Genomic DNA, 19,359 nt, shown 5'->3' with positions numbered 1-19,359 from the left:
CTTGAGTCAACGCTAGCTAACTAGGTAGGTACTACAATACATAAATATTATCTTTGTGTCAAATAATTAAAGGTATTCTGTGTAGAAATATACTATACTCATCAAATCTACCACGAGCCAAGGTTTTTAAATTGCAATCTTACTTATTAAAACCTTAATGACTGAGAGATATAATAACGGCATACATTTACAAGCCATAAAGAAAATTAGAAGAAACTCTCTGTCTAATAAAATTAAACTCTTCATAACCTTAATTATTATTTAATCTGTGGGGCCTGCAATTTCCCGCGCTAACTGCACGATTTTTCTTTTTCGTTTTGATGGTCTTACAAGCGAAAGCTCTCTCACTTTTGCCACAGAAGTTCTTCGACAAGTGCTTTCGAAGTGAAATTCCTTTAACACTAGTTTTCCTTGATTTTCTTAGATAGAACTCACATTAAACAGATTGACCTACGTTAGTAACTTTAGCTAGCGACTTACTTTTCGATCCTTCATTTATCCAACATTTTGTGATCGCTTTTATTACATTATACAAGAACTCGTGGAAACTGTTTTGGCTTGTGTAGATACCTATTGTTTATTTATTTTTTTTATTTCTACGTGTTATTTCAAAGTATTATCGTTAAAAAAGTCTATAAAAACTGAAATAACTACATAGCCCACCGACGTAAAAAATAATTAAATCTTTTGATTATTTTAACTGCGCCATTTAAGTGCTTTTAAAAATTTATTAAAAAATAAGAAATAAACCAGTTCATCGTGCTTTGTTTAAAAATTGTACTTGTTCTAGGAATGCTACTGAGACGCACAGCAAATATCTTTGTTGATCTGGTAGAACATCTGACACTCCTTTGAGCTACGGACTCATGGCTGCTTTGCCTGACACGTACAAAATTGTGTTCCGAAAGCATCTCGTGTGAAAAATACACAGGGTTGCTAAAGCAAAAAAAATTTCGGAAAATATTATTATTTACATTACGTTAGTTAGCAATTTTGACATTCTTTACGCGAAAGCCTTTACGGTCATAACATGATTTTACTCTTTCTGTCGGTAGCTGATTTTGAGACTCAATTAACTTAAGTCCGAAGCAAGTATCAATCAATCAACAAAACTCATTGCATATAGATTTTCAATATGTAGGCATTTAAACAACTGACAATGGCTTTTTGTTATTCTGATAACGCTTTTTAGGCCAGTAGAATTAAACACAAAAATGAATTAAATCGGAAATAATTCCAACTAAAGATTTTACTGCTTTAATGGCTTCATTAGTTGTCCATAAAGACTCTCCTAGGTTTTCGACTTCGACGGAGTTGTGCTTAAGTGGTGGGGGCCCCCGAAAGGGGCGCTTTTTCGGTTTTCCGGTTACGAGCTGGATGCGCCTATAAGGGTTCGTCCCAGCCGTTCCTTAACTGCGGTTGCTGCACCTCTTCCTGGCACTCACCTGAACGACTCTGTGTTACCTACTGTGGCTGCCCCTCTTCCTTGTATCCTCCTACACGATTACGTTGCCTAGCCGTATGCCTGGTCTAAGGTTCGACGCCAAAAATCAACAACAACAAATTCATATTAAAACGCTGAAGAGTTTTTTGTTTGTTTGTTTGAACGCGCTAATCTCAAGAATTACTAGTTTGATTGAAACAATTATTTTTGTGTTCAATATCTCATAAATTGAGGAAGGCTATAGGATATACAGGGTGTTAGGTAAATGGGTATATGAGCCGACACTAGCCCATGTTAACATGGTCATATAAATGGTATGGTGAAGTCAGAAATTTGATATCATCATTTTAATTTTTTTAATTTTCATACAAAATTAATTTTTATAAAATCCGATTTGTATGAAAAATAAAATAATTAAAATGAAGATATCAATTTTCTGACTTCACCATACCATTTATATGACCATGTTAACATGGGCTAGTGTCGGCTCATATACCCATTTACCTAACACCCTGTATACAATCACTCTACAACTAATAGAGGCGAAGCAGTAAAGAAAAATATTGCAAGCACGGAAAAGTAGTATTTAAACTATTTTCACGCTTACGAAGTTGATTTTGTGACGTCGAACCTTGGACCAGGCATATGGCTAAGCAATGCAATCGTACAGGAGGGTACAAAGAAGAGGGGCAGCCACATTAGGTAACACAGAGTCGTTCAGGAGAGTGCCAGGAAGAGGTGCAGCAACCGCAGTTAAGGAACGGCTGGGACGAACAAGGATAAGCGAATCCAACTCGTGAGCCTTGACAGGGATACGCTGGTTAAGGCGACCCTTTACAAGGCTTGGGAGCCTACGGGTGACGAGCTGTTGGACGTGGAGAGGGTCATTAATTATACACATATTTTCTACTTTGCCGAACAATTGCACGAGAACGCTTTGTCCAAAACATTATGAATTTGGTCTTATTTAATGCAGGATTAAATGCCCTTCAATCGTCAGGAAGACCACTTTTAGATAGGGTAAGTCCTTTACGCGGTATAACCGGAAAACCTAAAAAGCGCCCCTTTCGGGGGCCCCCACCACTTAAGCACAACTCCGTCGAAGTCGAAAACCTAGGAGAGTCTTAATGGGCAACCAATGAAGCCATTAAAGCAATAAAATCTTTTGTAGGAATTATTTCCGATTTAAAATCTAATTCTACTGGTCTATTTCTATTGTGTGTAGAAAGCATCCATTATTATTTGACAAACAAAGTGATTATTATGGTGCAAAAATTTAATTAAATGTCACTGTCGTTTTAATTTTAAAGAAATTAAGGTTTCACTTGCAAAAATCTTCAACTGATGAATGTTTTAATTTCAGCGCCAAAAAATCTCAATGTCACTGAGTGTCACGAACGTATGACAAATATAGATTTGTATCGTTTGTAATCCCTCGTCTTACGATGTTATCAAGCGTCACGCCAGTTCTAAATAAAGCACTGTAATAGATCGTAACAATTACACGAGCTCGTTGAACATTACAGGTGGCAGTAATCGTCCGTTGACGGTATAATTTGTTTGTGAAACTGCCTCCGCCGCGTTATTTTCCCCATTAATTTTTCTGACGACAGCCATTTAATTCTTCAACTTAATGGCATAACATTCTTGCTTGGCGATGAAAGACTTAAGAGATCAGCCCCTTTGAGTCGTTTGATAAAAGCTTCAGTCCTGAATGGCACATTTGTGCTGACAGTTTTCCCGCTTTTATTGTAAATCGTTTTAATTACTACAGAATGGGAAAGGTAGGATTGTGAGTTACTGGCAGTTTCCTTGGAAGAGCTCACTTGCTACAAGTAAGCAGTATGATCAATAGCTTAATGACGATTCAGATGTTACACGAGTACCTGAGATCGATAAAGGAATTAATTTTCCGATCACATAACATTTTACAAGCTGTTAGTGATATCGGTGTACTAATATCGGAACACGTTCAATTAACACAGAATGAGTAAGTAGTTACACCTACATTATTGATGAAATACTTAGTTCCCTTTACAATTGAATTATAAAGTCATTTGGAGTCAGTTTGTTCATAGATATTGAATATTGTAGTGAGCAATTGAACAACAATGTACACTCATTTCCATTTAGTATTCATAGTTTCAATTTACTTTCCTAGAAGATCACTTTTACTCTCATATCCTAACCAAACCGTTTCCACTAGTAGGTAAACTGAATGAATGTTATGTTTTAAACATTTATATGTAAAAGATAAAGAGACGATATATTATGGCTTGCTTTTTCTAGAAACAGTATCTATTATTGGAGACGATGTAATATCTGCATGGGTCTGGGAAAAGCCTAGCCAGCGGGATTGTTTCTGAATAAAGGCGTCGATGTGACAAAAAGATCGAGACTCTCGTTTATGGCCGGAGACGCAGCGGACGAACGGGTCGCGGCAAATTGTCCGTATAGGAAAACAAAAGAGATCGGGTAAATGTTTCCCGTGTTTATCGCCGGGGCTCAAGTGAGCCGCAGTGCCGAGGTGCCCCGGCCTCCGGCGACCGGCTACAAATCTATCAGAGCTCTGCGTAATTTTCTCATTCCCGCATCGCTTGCCTCAGAAAAACGGAATGAAAAGTTAACCCAGCCTTTTGTCTGTGCCATTGTATCGCTTGTTATCAACGGGCAAGCCATCCAGCCAGGTACTCATCCACTGGCAGCTTCATAATAGATACGACGGATTGGCATTGTGATTACAGATTCGTAATAAATTGATGCTGATATCATGTTATACCTTACGATAATGGATTTGGTTGGTGTAACATATTGTAATTTATCAATTCTGTTACTGACATTGGACTCAACAGGTTTGTAACATTATCTGTGCTGTAAATGATATCTTATTTCAAAGGTAAAACTGGATATTTTTGTTTGAGTTTCATTGAATTGCTGACGCAATTTATCGGGATTGTATTAGTGAGGTTGAATTAGCATTATAATTGCAAACAAGTAGGGATGGTTGGGAGACAAAAAAGTAAAGGATTAAGCCACTGAACTAGGGTCAGATGAATAAGTAAAAACGGTTTGGCCCTTCGAAGTTCAAAGATGAAGTTGCACTGAAAGTGACGGCGTCAGCGCCAGCGCAACAAGTAGCAGCCGCCACGCAGTCAGGCGGGAGCGCTCGTTGAATCTGTGCAAAATCACGAAATTATACAAACGACTGCTCCGCGGTTTGAATATTGTTATCATTATGTGTCCCCGTCTCTATAATCCGCACTTTTACCCATCTTTTCGTCGGAGTCACAATAAAATTAACATACAAATTACGTTGGTGACAAAAGCACGTATAAAAGTAACGCGATTGGAATGGTGTGGTTCTGTCTTTATAGCTCAATGATGCTTCATGTGAGCAAATGATGCAAAGGGTTCTAGAAAAATACTGAGGGGTTATACAATAATGTAGTCTTCTTTTATGTGAAATTATATTGATAGTTTATATTTTAAGGAGTGTGGGTTGGTAACAAAATAGAGGAGTTATCTGTGAAATTTTCAACTGAAATTTCGTGAAAATATCGTCAGAACCGTAATAATATTTCATTGTGAATTGTAATATGTTAACTCTGATCGCTTTTGCTATTTTACTATCAAATAAGAAGCCTTGTTAGACTTTTATGTCAAAAATAGCTCTATTTTGCTAATTTACTGGCCTCATAGACGTCTTCGGTGAAAGTCCTCTTTCATTTCCGAGCTCGAGTTTCGTAGGTAAACGATGCTTCATTAATCTCAAGTGTTGCATAGTCATCAGAGCTCTATCAATTCTAGTCAGCCCTTGATTTATAGAGCAATGAGTCGAATGCCTAATACCTACTTGATTTTTGCTCAACTTAGAACATTATGGAAAGCTATAATTAGATTTGGCGGAATAATTTAAAAACACCACTAGGTAGTCGTATTCTAGCAACAGGAATATAGTATTATGTGGTTAATTCAGAAAGGTAATCATAAATTAAAGTGATACTGATACTAAGCCATATTTTTATACGCACATCAAAGTGATTATAAGAAAAATCTATATTAAGTATTTTTATTTTAAACTTCAAGGTCTGTTCAAAGTAAATTCATTATTTCAAACAAATAAAGGAATTCCTTTACAAAGGATGCTTATTTTAGAATCGTAATGAAAATCTCAATCTTACACAACGAGATCCACGATTTATTTGTCCAATATTTTTCACAAATTGCCCACCCTCAATTGTTGTATCCACAACAATGATATAAAAAATTACAGATATTGATCGAAAACATTAATACCCCTTTAATAAATTAAAAACATTACTCTTAGGGGCGACCCTAGGTAAAGTTGTAACAGAGGAGAGTTGCGACAATGTCGATTATTTTGAACTTATTAAACTACTAGCGAGCTCATAACAGTTCGCGTTTTTAGTTAAAGTCTTGAGCTAACAAATACGCGCTGTTGCTAACTCGCTGATGGTTAATAGGTTTCCAAAAATCGACAATGTCACAACTCTACTCTGTTACAACTCACCTTGTATCACCTACAGAATATATCACCAAATATTAAGTTTCCTGAGTAATAAAAGACCAAAACTGTTTGGCATTGTTTTTTAGAACAATCTGGCATGAGCTTAATCCACTTTTGCGCACAAGTCCGCGATAATAGATCGTCTTTGTAAACGCCCGAAGATAATCTCGCGGTCCCAAAGAGAATTCTCAGGCCGATTAACTGACCTTTTGTTTTGAAATTCCTGTCACGTTGTCTCTCCTGCGGGATCCGCGACAAACCAGCCATTTAGTAAGGGAAAACCTACGCTACGTTATACAAATACCACCTTTATGTTCAGCAAAATAGATACCTAAGCCACTTCTGAAAACATTTTTTGTTTTCGGGACAACATCAACAGAATTCCCTTGCCCATTTTCGTGGGATAGGAATAAATAGCGATATGTTAGTGTGGCATCGAAGAGATTTTCACTTTCGATATCCACTACATATTTTATGATAATATCTAGGAACAGAGGTAATGTAAGAAATATTATTTTCATGTTTTAGAAAGACACAGTTCTACTCACTTGCATAATACTGTTTAAATTAAACTTTCATGGTCCCTAATAGAATAAATTATTATTGACGGTATTGCTACCACGTATATACCTTAATTATATACTGTTTCAAGGGCCATGATCACGCCGTAACTCACTTGCATATCCTACAATTTTGATCTCAATAGTTTTTCAGTAACTAAAAAAAGCTTTACTCTTAAATATTGTGTGATCACAGAAGGGTTCACTCGTATAAGTATTTTATCTACTGATTTAACTCATGTACAGTCACGTGCAAGCTGAACTCCTCCGCTTGAACTTTGTGTCTCCAATCGCGGGCTTAGAAAGATCGATTTACACGTATAGTGTCTGTAACATACTACAACTATATACTTACACATCCTTCATCCATTATGCGAAAGTTTGTGAGGATGTATGGATATATATTTGTTACAATTTCACGCAAAATCTTACTAAATAGACTGATTAAACTTTACAGTATTAATGTTTATACGCCGGTATAACATCATAGGATCTATGACAAACTGAATATCACGCGGGCGAAGCAGTGGGCAAAAGCTAATTTATTATAATTTATAAGAACGGGACTATTCCCTCCTCTCGTTCCCACCGCTGCAACTCCTGTGTAGCCAGGATCTACAGCTTGACCACAAAAATCCAACCAATATAGGTAAAGTTTGTCCCGGATAATGTATAAGAAGTAGAAATTCGGCACTCTTGACTTAATACGTACTATTAACCCGGCAAAGTGAATATTTTTAAGGGCTGCTTTTTTGTACGAGTACCTATTTAGTTTTTGAGGAATGTAATAAAGCTTTGATACGAACAGAAACTACCCGAAAACCGCGTATTCAGGCAAAAGTTGATATGGAAAGTCTGATTTTTAATTGCAGAATCTGGCATATTTGCTTGGATACTGAAAATATAGCGCTACTTTGCAAATAATTTGAAGTTTAGAATGTAACATTAATTCTACTTATTCTATATTTAGGTCTCTACATTCTACGTACCTACCTGTAATAGCTCATCTATTTGCTCAAAATAATAAATGATATGTAGAGATCTTCAAAGGGTTTTCTTATCTCAAGTTAAAGGTCAGATAATGATCATGAAATATTGCCTTGAATATAGTTTTATCACGATGAAGTGCTGATATCAATTGTACATGATAATAAATATGGAGGACCCTCCAAGCTATGCATAATTAATGATAACCAGTGAAATGGCGGCAAGTCCCTCCATAATCGTGTAATACATCTATGGAGTCCCAGAGGGCTACAGTATGTTAATATTATGCGAACAATATCGAACAATATCGTCATCAATCAAAGTTTATAAACAGTTGATTGTAACAACGGAAACAGATAATTTAGTTGAGGTTGTATGTACCTAAGTATTGTATGAAATGACTTATTACGAGTACCTAGTCATTTCATACTAAATAAATAAAGAAAGGAATAAATGCTCTTGCCTGTAATCGCCTTGTTACAATAGGTTTTAATAGACTAATATCATTTAAAATTCATATCTCAAGTCAGTTGCATCACCTTAACTTTAACCGTAACTATAACTTTAATGTATGGACTTTGACGATTATTAAAGTTAAAGTAACGTGGTGCAACCCAGTGTAATGCTTCAAAATTAATTCCATCCTAATGATACTCTGACAAATATTTCAGTTCTATCAATATTACAATCACACCAATAACAAAAGCAGAACTTTTAGGCTGAGTTGCACCACCAAACTTTAACAGTAACTATGACGATAACCGGTGTGTTTTGTATGGAATTTGACAGATTTTTGACGTTTGTCAAAGTTAAAGTAAGATGGTGCAACCCAGCCTTAGATCATTATGTCAACTACCAAAAGAATATAGGTAGTTTGGTAGTTACAAGAAAAGAAACATAATATAATATTACGAAAATACTTGACGCCAGCTATAAATACTCGGGTTCAACAAAAAAGTTTGTATTTGATTTATATTAGGATATTAAGATCTGCGATATAGGTCTCAGAAGTTTTAATTGTATTATCGTATATTTAATATTCATACTCAGTCCTAACTGAAATGGAGCGAGATGTGTTACGATTTGATAAAATTGCTTTTTGTGATCAACACTATCTAGTTAATGATACAAACATAATTGTTTTTACTAAAAAGGAAAACATTGAAAAAAAATACCCCAAGTTAATTAATTGGTATGTTTACAAGTAATGAAACAAGTATAAACCATTACTTTGGGGAATTCCTGTCTCCAGGAAGGACAAGTCGGGAGATTAGAATCAAAACATGTTTGCGATATCTTGTTTGTACACATATTGTATACATATCGGTTCTACAAACATTGTACTTATATGTAAATTGACACAGGTTAATAGTAAATAGTGAGTTCAAATTGAATAGGGTATTTGACACTATCAATCAATTGACGTACTTTAATGAACTGTCAAAACGAGAATCTTCCATAGATTTTGTAAGGAAATACAAGCCGATGACGTCACTATTTTGCTAACTCAATTGACTGTCTTTTTACAAGTTACAAAGTAACCAAAAATCATTATTTAAAACTGACTTAAAATAAATTGGGTTTTAAGACCATAATGAAGTGTGTTTTTAATAAAGTTGTGCTTTTGAATTATTGGTGAATGGCGACAAATACCAAATTAGATTGTATCATAAAGTTTATTAAGATTTGTTAATTAAATCAACCGAGGAAGTTATTAATTGTTTCCTTTTCTAGAGCGAAAGCTGTATCCTCGTGTCAGGCTTTTTAGCCGTTATAAACAGTTTACATCGGGCTTCAACGATACCAAATAAAATTCAATGTAAACGGTTTTTTTGTCAAACGAATTCTGTAATTTCATATGTAACAAAAAAGAAAATACCTAAGGAAGTAGACTAGGCTGCTAAATACGTAATTTTCGCCAGATAGGTCTTGTGAAACGATACTATAAGTATGAATTTCTACGATTTACCGCAATGTCTTGATAACAACAATGATGATGAAATCCACGTTCCGCTTAATTAAAAAACCAGTGGTCGGGTTGCGCTATGAATTGTCTTCTTAACTTTCTCATTACTTTACAAAAATTACAGCGCCATTGTAGGATCGTCGCGAAGTCTGTCAAGCTCAGTGGCGGTCTAGCCCTAGCTCCGAACTTCGACTTGCTTCATTACGGACGGGAATCGTTCGAGTTATTGAATAAATTGCCCCTGGGTGATTAATTGAGTATTAATTGCGGTATCGTTTAGCACCTTCTTTGTTCATTAAGCATCGGGTATATTTCATTTTGAATTGTTAACTCGACGTTGAAAATTGAAATTGTGGAGGTGGGAACCAATTTGTGATACTTAATTGTCTTACGAAGTACAGTTAATAACGTTAATTTTTGGATTGAAATTTATAGGTCTATTACAATTGTTTCAGATACTAATTTGAGCGATTAGTCTGATATTTTGTAAGTAATGAAATGTTAATTTATACAAGTTATAGAGATATAAGTGATGGAATTGCCACAGACAGATCGTGGCACGACGAAATCGAGTTATGTGCCACACCCGGAGGCACTTCTCACCATTACGCCGGCAATTAACATTAAGTATACTGCGACGGTAGCGTATTGCGCCACCTCAACGAACTTTAAATAAAATGCGCATTAAGGTAATATCTTTTTGAGGGAACATGGGGTTTAGTTTTTCAGAAGTACGTTTTTGACTCTCACTATTTCATATTTGGAAAAATTAAAGAAATTATTTTAGTAAAAAACATAAATACTCAAGTCTTAAATTTGGCATTAACCTAATTAATTAGGATTTGTATTTTATATTCATAAATACTGAATTTCTTACTTATAAATATTTGCGCATTATCCTCTGTAGCGATCTACGCGCTACGAAACTTCGTAGTGCGCTAGAAAATGCTACGACAATGTTTTTCGTAGCTACGTTGTAGAATCTCTATCGTATACCATAACATAAAATGTTATATTTCACTATATTATGAGTGGTTAAATAAGTTAATAAATTAAATTTGACGCCTATGACACACTCGAGTTAATAATGAATTAAAGTGAAAAGTTCAAAGGAAATAGACTCGCCGTAATCTTGATTGGTGCTTGACATCATTTGGCCTTTCATTATAACTTGAGAACAATATTCACTTTAATTGAACTTGATATTGAATTAAAAGTTGTAATTTGATACGTTATTACAATTGAAATAACGTTAAGTTGGTATTTAGCGTGAACTATTAATATTGCAACGGCAATGTTTCATAGAACTCAACGTTTAAAATTATAAGTATTTGATATGTACTTTTATGTTGGGGAACGAAAACCCATTCTAATCAAACGTGCATACAACGAATTATAAATGTAGGCTAAGAGCTTCCTCGTTGTGGGTAAAAAAGTTCTCACCTCTCATTCCGAATGTTAATTTTAACCTCACAAACGTTTCTTTCGCGAAAATTCTTGTACCAAGACTTTTGAACTTTTTTACTGAAAGTGTTATTTACGTTGAGTGAAATCACGCAGTTCCAATCTAACTGAAAGCATCTCGTCCATACATTTTGCGGCTTACGAGGCTGTTTGCACGTCAAATTAATTTGTGAAGAACGTTATCAACGAGCTGGCTATACGAACTGTTAAAATATATAGGTGTACGTAAATATACATAATTTTCTAATGGCTAATTTTGCGCCGTTCAACGCCTTGCCAAAACGAAACGTGGCCAATAAAAGAAATGGAAAACAAAAGTAATTTTCACCGGCGACAACGGCTGTTGTATCGCAAATAACTTCGTTACTCACTCATTATCATTTTTCTTTCCAAGACAAAATAACACTTCTAGTCTACTAGACAAGTTGTTTAGAATAAAAATGGTAACTCAGTCAGACGAGAATCACGAAATCCAAATGCCTAAGACCTAAGTTAATAATTACAACTTTTCATAGATATGATCTTATGTCTGTTAGTTTGTGACGAATTCGCGAGCCTTGCGGCACATCTGTTTCTCTTATTTGCTTCCAATCAACTAAATTAGACATTGATGAGCGTGACAAACTATATTCAGGATAGCTTGTCTAGTAGTTACATAGATGGCGATGAAAAGTAATTTCTCAAGTTGTATAGGCACTGTGGTTCATGGAATGGCTCTAAAAACGTGAGGCGAGTGTATAAGAATGAAAATTGATTACACTCGCTCACAAAGGGTGTAAATTACAACTACGCTGGACTCACCTGGCCAGATTATACACCAACGCAGATAATCAGGCCCGTGCGCCCGCACTAATCCAGGGTTCAGCTGTACGCAACGCTGGCCAGTTGATTTTTGTTCTCACAACTTTTAACGAACGTCAAGACTGTATTTACTTTGCTCAAGTCTCAATTCGCACCTAATCCAGAGATATCAGACGCGCCATTAATTTTCACGTTTAATTAGTATAACTCTGCGAAGTAAACCCATTCATATTTCATGGCGGTACTTACCGGCGAATGAGAATGAAGCTCTATTCATAACAGCGGTTATTTATGCAGTGGTACGTAACATACTGGCTGCATGCTCGTGAATGTGATGAGCAAAACGCGGAAGCGTAAAGGGGTTGCATACACTGATGCGATAAAAAACACAAAGTTAAAAGCGAGCGACGCCGCGACGTCTGCGGCAAGTGGCCGGGAGTGGGCGCGACGCCTATTAAATATTTGTCCAACATTCATATTCTGAAGCATTCTCATTTCACACATAATTATTTTAGGATTTGGTGCGGATGATTCTTCTCTTAAGAACCGTGATTTTAGGTAGGTACACTCTATCACACGCAATGGTAAAAGCTTAAAAATACATTTTCCTTCTTAATTATGAAGTTTTAAACTAATTTGATATTATTTATAAACGATGGATTAATCTTTCCTAGACTAATTTAATCTGTTTACGCCCCAAAAATTTGTTTCTTAAGGTTCGACCAAACCAACGCGTGCAGCCAGCGTGCGCGTTTGCGATGGCGATGGCGATACTACTGCTTTCAGGGCTGTTGGTTTGGTCGAACCTTTAATCATAAACTTATATCTAAGCTAGAATAAAAATGAGATGACTAAAGATTCCCAAATAATTTTCCATGCTTTTAGTCGAAAGTTAATTTCACGAGTTGAGTAAGTAAATAATTAGTAAAGTAAATGAATAAAGTCACCTATTTTTTAAAAAACAAATAATTTCAGTTTCTATCTTTACTTTTTCTGAAAACACATTGAAGTGAGGCGAATTCCCAGTTTCCACTTTATTTTTTGAATAGACACATGAGAGCGAGTTACTTCCAACATTTCCCTCGAGGTATAAGAACAGGCATTCACATCAAATCGATCGCAGAATTTCAGGATAATAAACCTGTTTTACACGTATTACATAAATGTGAGTGCATACTTTTATTCGAGCATACCTTCGTTAAATAAAAGAAGTAAAACCGTTCGCTTTGCTTTACTTTTTTCATATTCCATCATCGTCTGCCCACGTTGCAGTCATAAACATTATGAGTGTAGGTAACATAACAAATAAATAGCAACATGAAAAAGGAAAAGTTTATATACAGCTGCCATATTTTTCAAAGTTCGTTTTATTATGTTATCTTGTCACGTTTGCTACATCGAAGCCGGTAATAAACTTGTGTTAGCAAGCTAAACGATCTAAATAGAGGTCTAAGGTCTATGTTTTCACAAATTTGGCTGTGTAAACTGGTTAAGACGACAAAGGCACAGTAACTAACTGATTTAATTGTCGGGAGGCACGTATTCTCCACACAATCGAACCTCGGACTTAACTCAAAGCACGTGCCTTGTTGATGTTATCCAATAATTATTGATTACATAATTCCAAGCACTCCTTATCGGATGGATCGACTAATTAATGGACTACCCAAAGTTGTAACTAAGTTGAAAGGGTCAATTGGTGATCATAAATCTTAAACAGTCTTGCAGAACAATACGTTGAATTTAAAATCAAAACAGAAGTTTTTATATAAACTTACACGTGTTTGTAAGAGATGGTAACATTTTTATTGCATCTACACATTTTTGGAATTCTTCGGCAATATAATAACTCAACTTATTCCTTATTGACATGTTAGTTTTTCCGGGAATACATATTGTTGTTTCTCAAAGGGCGCGCTTGTCTTACTTAGTCAAAAATCCACTAAAGCAGTTTTGGACAAATTCTCGACGACAACGTATTAAGTATCAAGAAGATCAAAATAAAAAGGCATGACTACCGTTTTCGGACTAATGTTGTTTATGTGATAGGTAAAATATTATGTTAGTATCGTATCACTTTGAATTTTCATCTCGAAACATAAGGACTGCAAAGAAAGAGGGTCGGTTAGAAAATATTCAATATCTTCAAAAGTAGCTTTTTGAAATAGGTATTAAGCAAATTGAAGATTGTTATTTTCCACAAATAAAAATGCGTAGTGGTTTGTTTCATAAACTATTGTACTTTTGAAGCTATAGAAGATTTTCTAATTGACCTTTTTTCTTTGCGGTCCAGTGTTATGCAGTACTAGGTTCTACAGTAGGTACTTATTTTAATTATGTGGTTCCACTAGCAAATTGTCCTACGATTTTCTTGTCCGATTCTTGTCATTCTACTCGCTTCGAGTTTGGTCGATGCAAAATATTCGATTTTGCGCCGCTAAACTTTCCCTTTGCTTCCGTGAGTTTGATCACACTTCTAAAATTGATTCTGAAATATTTACATATGCAATCTAACTTGTTCTTGTTTCAAAATATTGTCAATAGGCACTTGTAAAAGTAACTTGTATTCAATAACGACTCGACAGAATTTTGGATCGTGATTATTATTCAGTGAGGCAAGAAACTTTGACAACAATTCTATTAACGTTAGAAAATTTTCAAATAAGTAGGTCTACTTAATTACAATGACAGCTAGACGTTAATCTACTTAAATTAATAGAGGCTATGCTGTTTTGATTTTGCTTCCTACGTTTAAGTTTTGCTAAAGTTAAGCAATTATAAATCTGACTAAACCACGCAAACGCTAATTCTTTGACCAAAGTTTGATCACAGTTTAAATTAGTATTTTAGTACTTTAGTAAGCGTTGTAGTTATTCTAATTATTTTTGCTAATCATATGATGAAGACGCGCATTGTGTTCGCTAACTACAGTGGCGGGTCAATTATATGGAGGGTTCGTAGTACGAGATCAATCAGCTCAACAATCTCGCATTGTTCAAGTAATCAGGTCCGCGCGTGACCGCATTGATCCTGTGTCTGACACTGGCCAGCCGCGTAATTGCATTGATTGGCTTTCGTGCCTAAAGGATAACAACTGATGGCATGTCTTATCAAGATAACAACCAACAGTGCGTAGTGTGAGTTTGGTCACCAAAAATCCTATGAAGATTTAATTTCAGTTCTTGAAAGTATCTGCTAGGGACGCTGTACAATCCGTCATACATAATGTAATGTTTTTACGCAGTCTCTAGCGAAGATGTTTGAAGTAAACTCGCACTAAGCCCCAGATCGCAAGTCTTATCGAGAAGTAGTTATCAGGCGTCTATGCAGAAGCTTGTATAAAGACATAAGAACTGTTTTATCTTATTTGATAAGTTTAAGAACTTTAGGGAAAGATTGTTCGGTCAACATTTTCGAGCATAGGTTAGTCGATTAACTGATGTTATGTATTATCAACTCTGACTCAGCCAAATTGACTATCGATATATCGAAGTGTTAAGGGATTTGTACAAAAACGCCACAATGTCGGTCCGCCTCCAGGATCGGGATTCGAAACCTATCCAGTTGCAGCNAATACATTAAGTTATTTATCCATTATTATGTCCAACAGTTCAGGAGTGGGGCCAACAAATGGTATATTTAAACCATGTTCTACATTATAAGCGTAGGACCATGCCTAGGTACCATTTAGAGAAATGACATGAACACAGTCATGTTTCAATGGGATTTCTACCAGTTAAGTTGTTGTGTTGTAGCATAATCGATCACGGATCGATTATTAATCGATATTGCCAAATAACGATTTATCGATTAACAATTCGATTAATCGATTTTACTGATTACCATCATTACTATCATTTGATTGTTAATTCAATTCCTTATTTTCAGCAATGTTATCGATTATTGCAATCGAATAATCGATTATGATTTATTCGGTATACATACTTACTAAATCGATAGTAAGATATGATACAATACTCTCAATATGATCGATAAAAGCAATCTAATTGACCTAATACTATTTTTATTACCCTAATGTGATGTGAAATACTATGGAAACTTTGCATATTCAACGACCTCTATCTCCGTATCCCCGCTGATTTCAGGATTGTTGTCATACTATGAAATGAAGTACTAGTATTAAGCTTTAATTTAGTATACTTTTTGTTTCTGTTGGTTTAACGCCCAATATGCCCATCATCCTTTAACTCGAAAAACTTGACAGCCTGCTGGCCCAAAACACGACGGTAGCGTTAAATCTTTCCGGTCCAAGGGCCATTGTGTGCAACTGTCTCTTGCCAAATTTAAATTTCATCCAATCGACACACTTCAACCTGAACAAGCATTGTTTTAGCGACGTGACAATATAGTTGAAAATAGGAAATTAAGTTCGCCCGTAGGCGGTTACCTGGTTGAAGGTGAAACAGCTCTCCGAAAGTATTCTAATAACATAAACAATTCGGCTCGTCAGAAGTACACTTGTAGGACTTTGATGGAAGAATTCGGGTTGAAATTCCGCGGCTTGCCAACTTAGCGCGGTAGATACTATAGGATCGTTGTATGTTTCCTGAAGGCGTTTATGTCTTTTAGGATAGAGCCATACAGATTTGTTGGTCTATTACTTACGCTGCAATGTGCAGGTGCGTCGAGTCACTTTCTTTTTAAATTATGGAAAATTGGCGAAAACATTGCAAATTCAAGTTAAGATAGAGCGTATTTGGCTCACGGAAATCACGGAATTACAGAGTTAACATTAAATAAATTACACCAGAAAGAAACAGGTATCTCCCAAATTGGGTATTAGTGAGTCTTTCTGGCCCACATGAGTGTCACGGCGAGTTAAAATTTGCAAATGCCAAATCGGGCTCTCCTCAATGGAGGTCCACAGTCTTCCAATTGGGTCATGTCGATCACCCTCGCCTCCCAGTATGATAGCCGATATTGCATTACGTGCCTTACATCCGCAACACGTAGCCCAGCTGCAATGATACCTGTCTCATCCTCGTATTCGATTCCAATTAATTATCGGATAATCTCATTTGTTTTCGGATGCTGACTCGATTATAGTCCGAATAATGGACATGAGTAACATAAAATATACCTATGTATTTTTATTTTTTATTTATCCCAAAGCATGCAGCCAGTGTGCAAGCTCAAAAGAGGCCAATTGGCTCGAGATTTTCCTTATTCTGTATTCTAATATTCTAAAAACCATTGCCGCTTTGAGGTTACTTGCAAATTGGAAGTATCCGAACAAGCCACCATCATAATTATCGCGAATTGTTTGTTTACGATCTAAAGGAAGCTTGGCAAGTCAAGAAACCACATACGTAGGTAATTAATTATAATTATATGTTATTATTCTGAACCTATTCATTGGTGAATGTAAAATGTAATTAACTATAACGATGTGGCAATCAACAATATTTATGTACTTATGTAGCGGTGTCTTCGAAACTTGGGATACTCCACACGACTGAAAAGTTTTAGATTGCGTGTCGTTTTGAAGGCTAAACCCGAGATATCGTTAGAAACTCTCAGATGTTTATGTTTCTGAAATCATCATAATATTATTTATTCATATTTATGAAAGACAAGTCGTTAGATCATAAGATTAATGTTTAAATTAATAATTATTATACTATGTATATTTGCATCTATTTTGGCATTCAATACAACAAAGCGTTCATATCGCCAGCCATAACTTTACCGGATAGCAATCCAGCATTAGATGTAAGTAATAGAATTCCGACCATGGCCAGTGTGAGGTATGTAGGGACGACAAACTTATTTAATTATGAACAACATCAAAACTAAGTTCTGCGCAGTTTCAACTATCTCACACATTAGTCATTATAATAATCTTGCTGGTGTGTGGGTGTCTTGGCAGTTGGATCAAAGTAGTTGACTGTCCTTATCTTAAAAACTTTAAACAATGACTAGGAAATACCAGGAACATTACTGTAGAGAGGCGAATCACAAGATTTTCCTAGCAATAACTTTATTACGGTGAGCTATCTTAACTAGACAAAGAAAATGATTCTGTGTTAATCTTTCTTTCTAATTTGGATATTTGTTTGTTTCAGATTTTTTTTTGTTTGCTGAAATACTCCTTTCTTCGTACTTCAACATGGTAAGTGACTTTCCTATGTATTTTATGGCTTATGGAATACGTTCAAGTGCCTTTCAACATTCATACATTATTGATTCGGTTTATAAATAAAATCATAAGAAGAATTATTTTATAATTAAAATCATTATTGGAAAATCTCTTTTTCTATAAATAATATTTCATTGCTTTACAAGGATAGTTATGACCTTTCAAAACCTCTCAGGTTACTTGCATAGGTTATTTGGTAATAGCTACTAAAAACACTCAAATAAATAAGTACCTTTTTATACTAAAGGTTATTACTCCAGATTAATTAACACTCGATAAATAAGTAAAATTTTATAAAAAAAAAAATAAAACCGACTCCAAAAAACCTACACTAAAACGTAGAAAAATAATTACTAATTACCTACTTATTTATTAGGACGAATTATTAATATTTATGTAGGTATACCATGATTGATACTTCTGGAGTCGGTGCGTTGGGGCAGGAAAGTTCTCGAGTGGCGACCACGGGCTGGAAGACGTAGCGTGGGCAGGCCTCCTACTAGGTGGACCGACGATCTGGTAAAGGTGGCGGGAAGAGCCCGGAGACGGGCAGCGCAGGACCGTTCATTGTGGAAAACCTTGGGGGAGGCCTTTGTCCAGCAGTGGACGTCATTTGGCTGAAACGAACGAACGAACGATGTATTATCAAGTCATGTTAGACACCTGTGTAGAATCTTGCATAAAAACAAAAGAAGAACTTATCTTGAAATATTGCGTTTAAAAGCTTCAGGGGAAGATTGTCCGGTTCACGTTTGAGTCCGGAGCATAATGGATAATTGTTCTTGTGCTCTAATTCCATAAGGGTTATGGTCATTTCCTTATTTGTTTACTCCCTTCATTCAGAAAAAGGATGATGGGCACTTTTCTATGGAATCTGGGCGTAAAACCAACAGAAATGTAACTACTATTATTTGTTAGGACTTAATATCAGAAATATATTTTCATATAAATAACTACCAAAAACTCCCGGGTTTGCTTGGAAATTGACATAATGTGTAATAGCAATAGGTGCTTTATTGCGCAAACAAAAAATATTATTAATTAATATACTTATCTACTTACATTTTAAATACATTAAGTTATTTATCCATTATTATGTCCAACAGTTCAGGAGTGGGGCCAACAAATGGTATATTTAAACCATGTTCTACATTATAAGCGTAGGACCATGCCTAGGTACCATTTAGAGAAATGACATGAACACAGTCATGTTTCAATGGGATTTCTACCAGTTAAGTTGTTAAAAAAGTTCATCCCCAATTTTCCACCCGTGGGGGTGAAATATTTTCTTCAAATTCGCATGAAACCACCCTTTTGATAATACCTATTCAACAAAAAAATAATCGTTCAAATTGGTTTATAATCGGCGGAGATATTGCGTATAAAAAAGTTCATCCCCAATTTTCCACCCTTGGGGGTTGTTTTTTTTTATTATTAAATTTAAATGGG

At 35.5% G+C, this 19,359-nt stretch overlaps 1 protein-coding gene across 2 annotated transcripts in view; it reads left to right on the top strand.

Annotated features, from left to right (window-relative positions):
• Positions 1–19,359, top strand: part of Dh44 (corticotropin-releasing diuretic hormone 44) — a 55,947-nt gene that overhangs the window by 15,538 nt on the left and 21,050 nt on the right. For both annotated transcript variants that reach the window (XM_028303714.1, XM_028303717.1), the window contains exon 2: positions 17,837–17,883. In XM_028303714.1, coding sequence (XP_028159515.1) covers positions 17,881–17,883 — 3 coding nt within the window. In that variant the 5' untranslated portion in view covers positions 17,837–17,880. The remainder of the gene's footprint in view (positions 1–17,836; positions 17,884–19,359) is intronic.

This window comes from Ostrinia furnacalis, unplaced genomic scaffold (assembly GCF_004193835.3).
Source record: "Ostrinia furnacalis isolate ACB-3 unplaced genomic scaffold, ASM419383v2 OfSCF1268, whole genome shotgun sequence".
Lineage (NCBI taxonomy): Eukaryota > Metazoa > Arthropoda > Insecta > Lepidoptera > Crambidae > Ostrinia > Ostrinia furnacalis.
The sequence above is the reverse complement of the archived record's forward strand: the minus strand, read 5'-3'. Positions and strand labels throughout refer to the sequence as shown.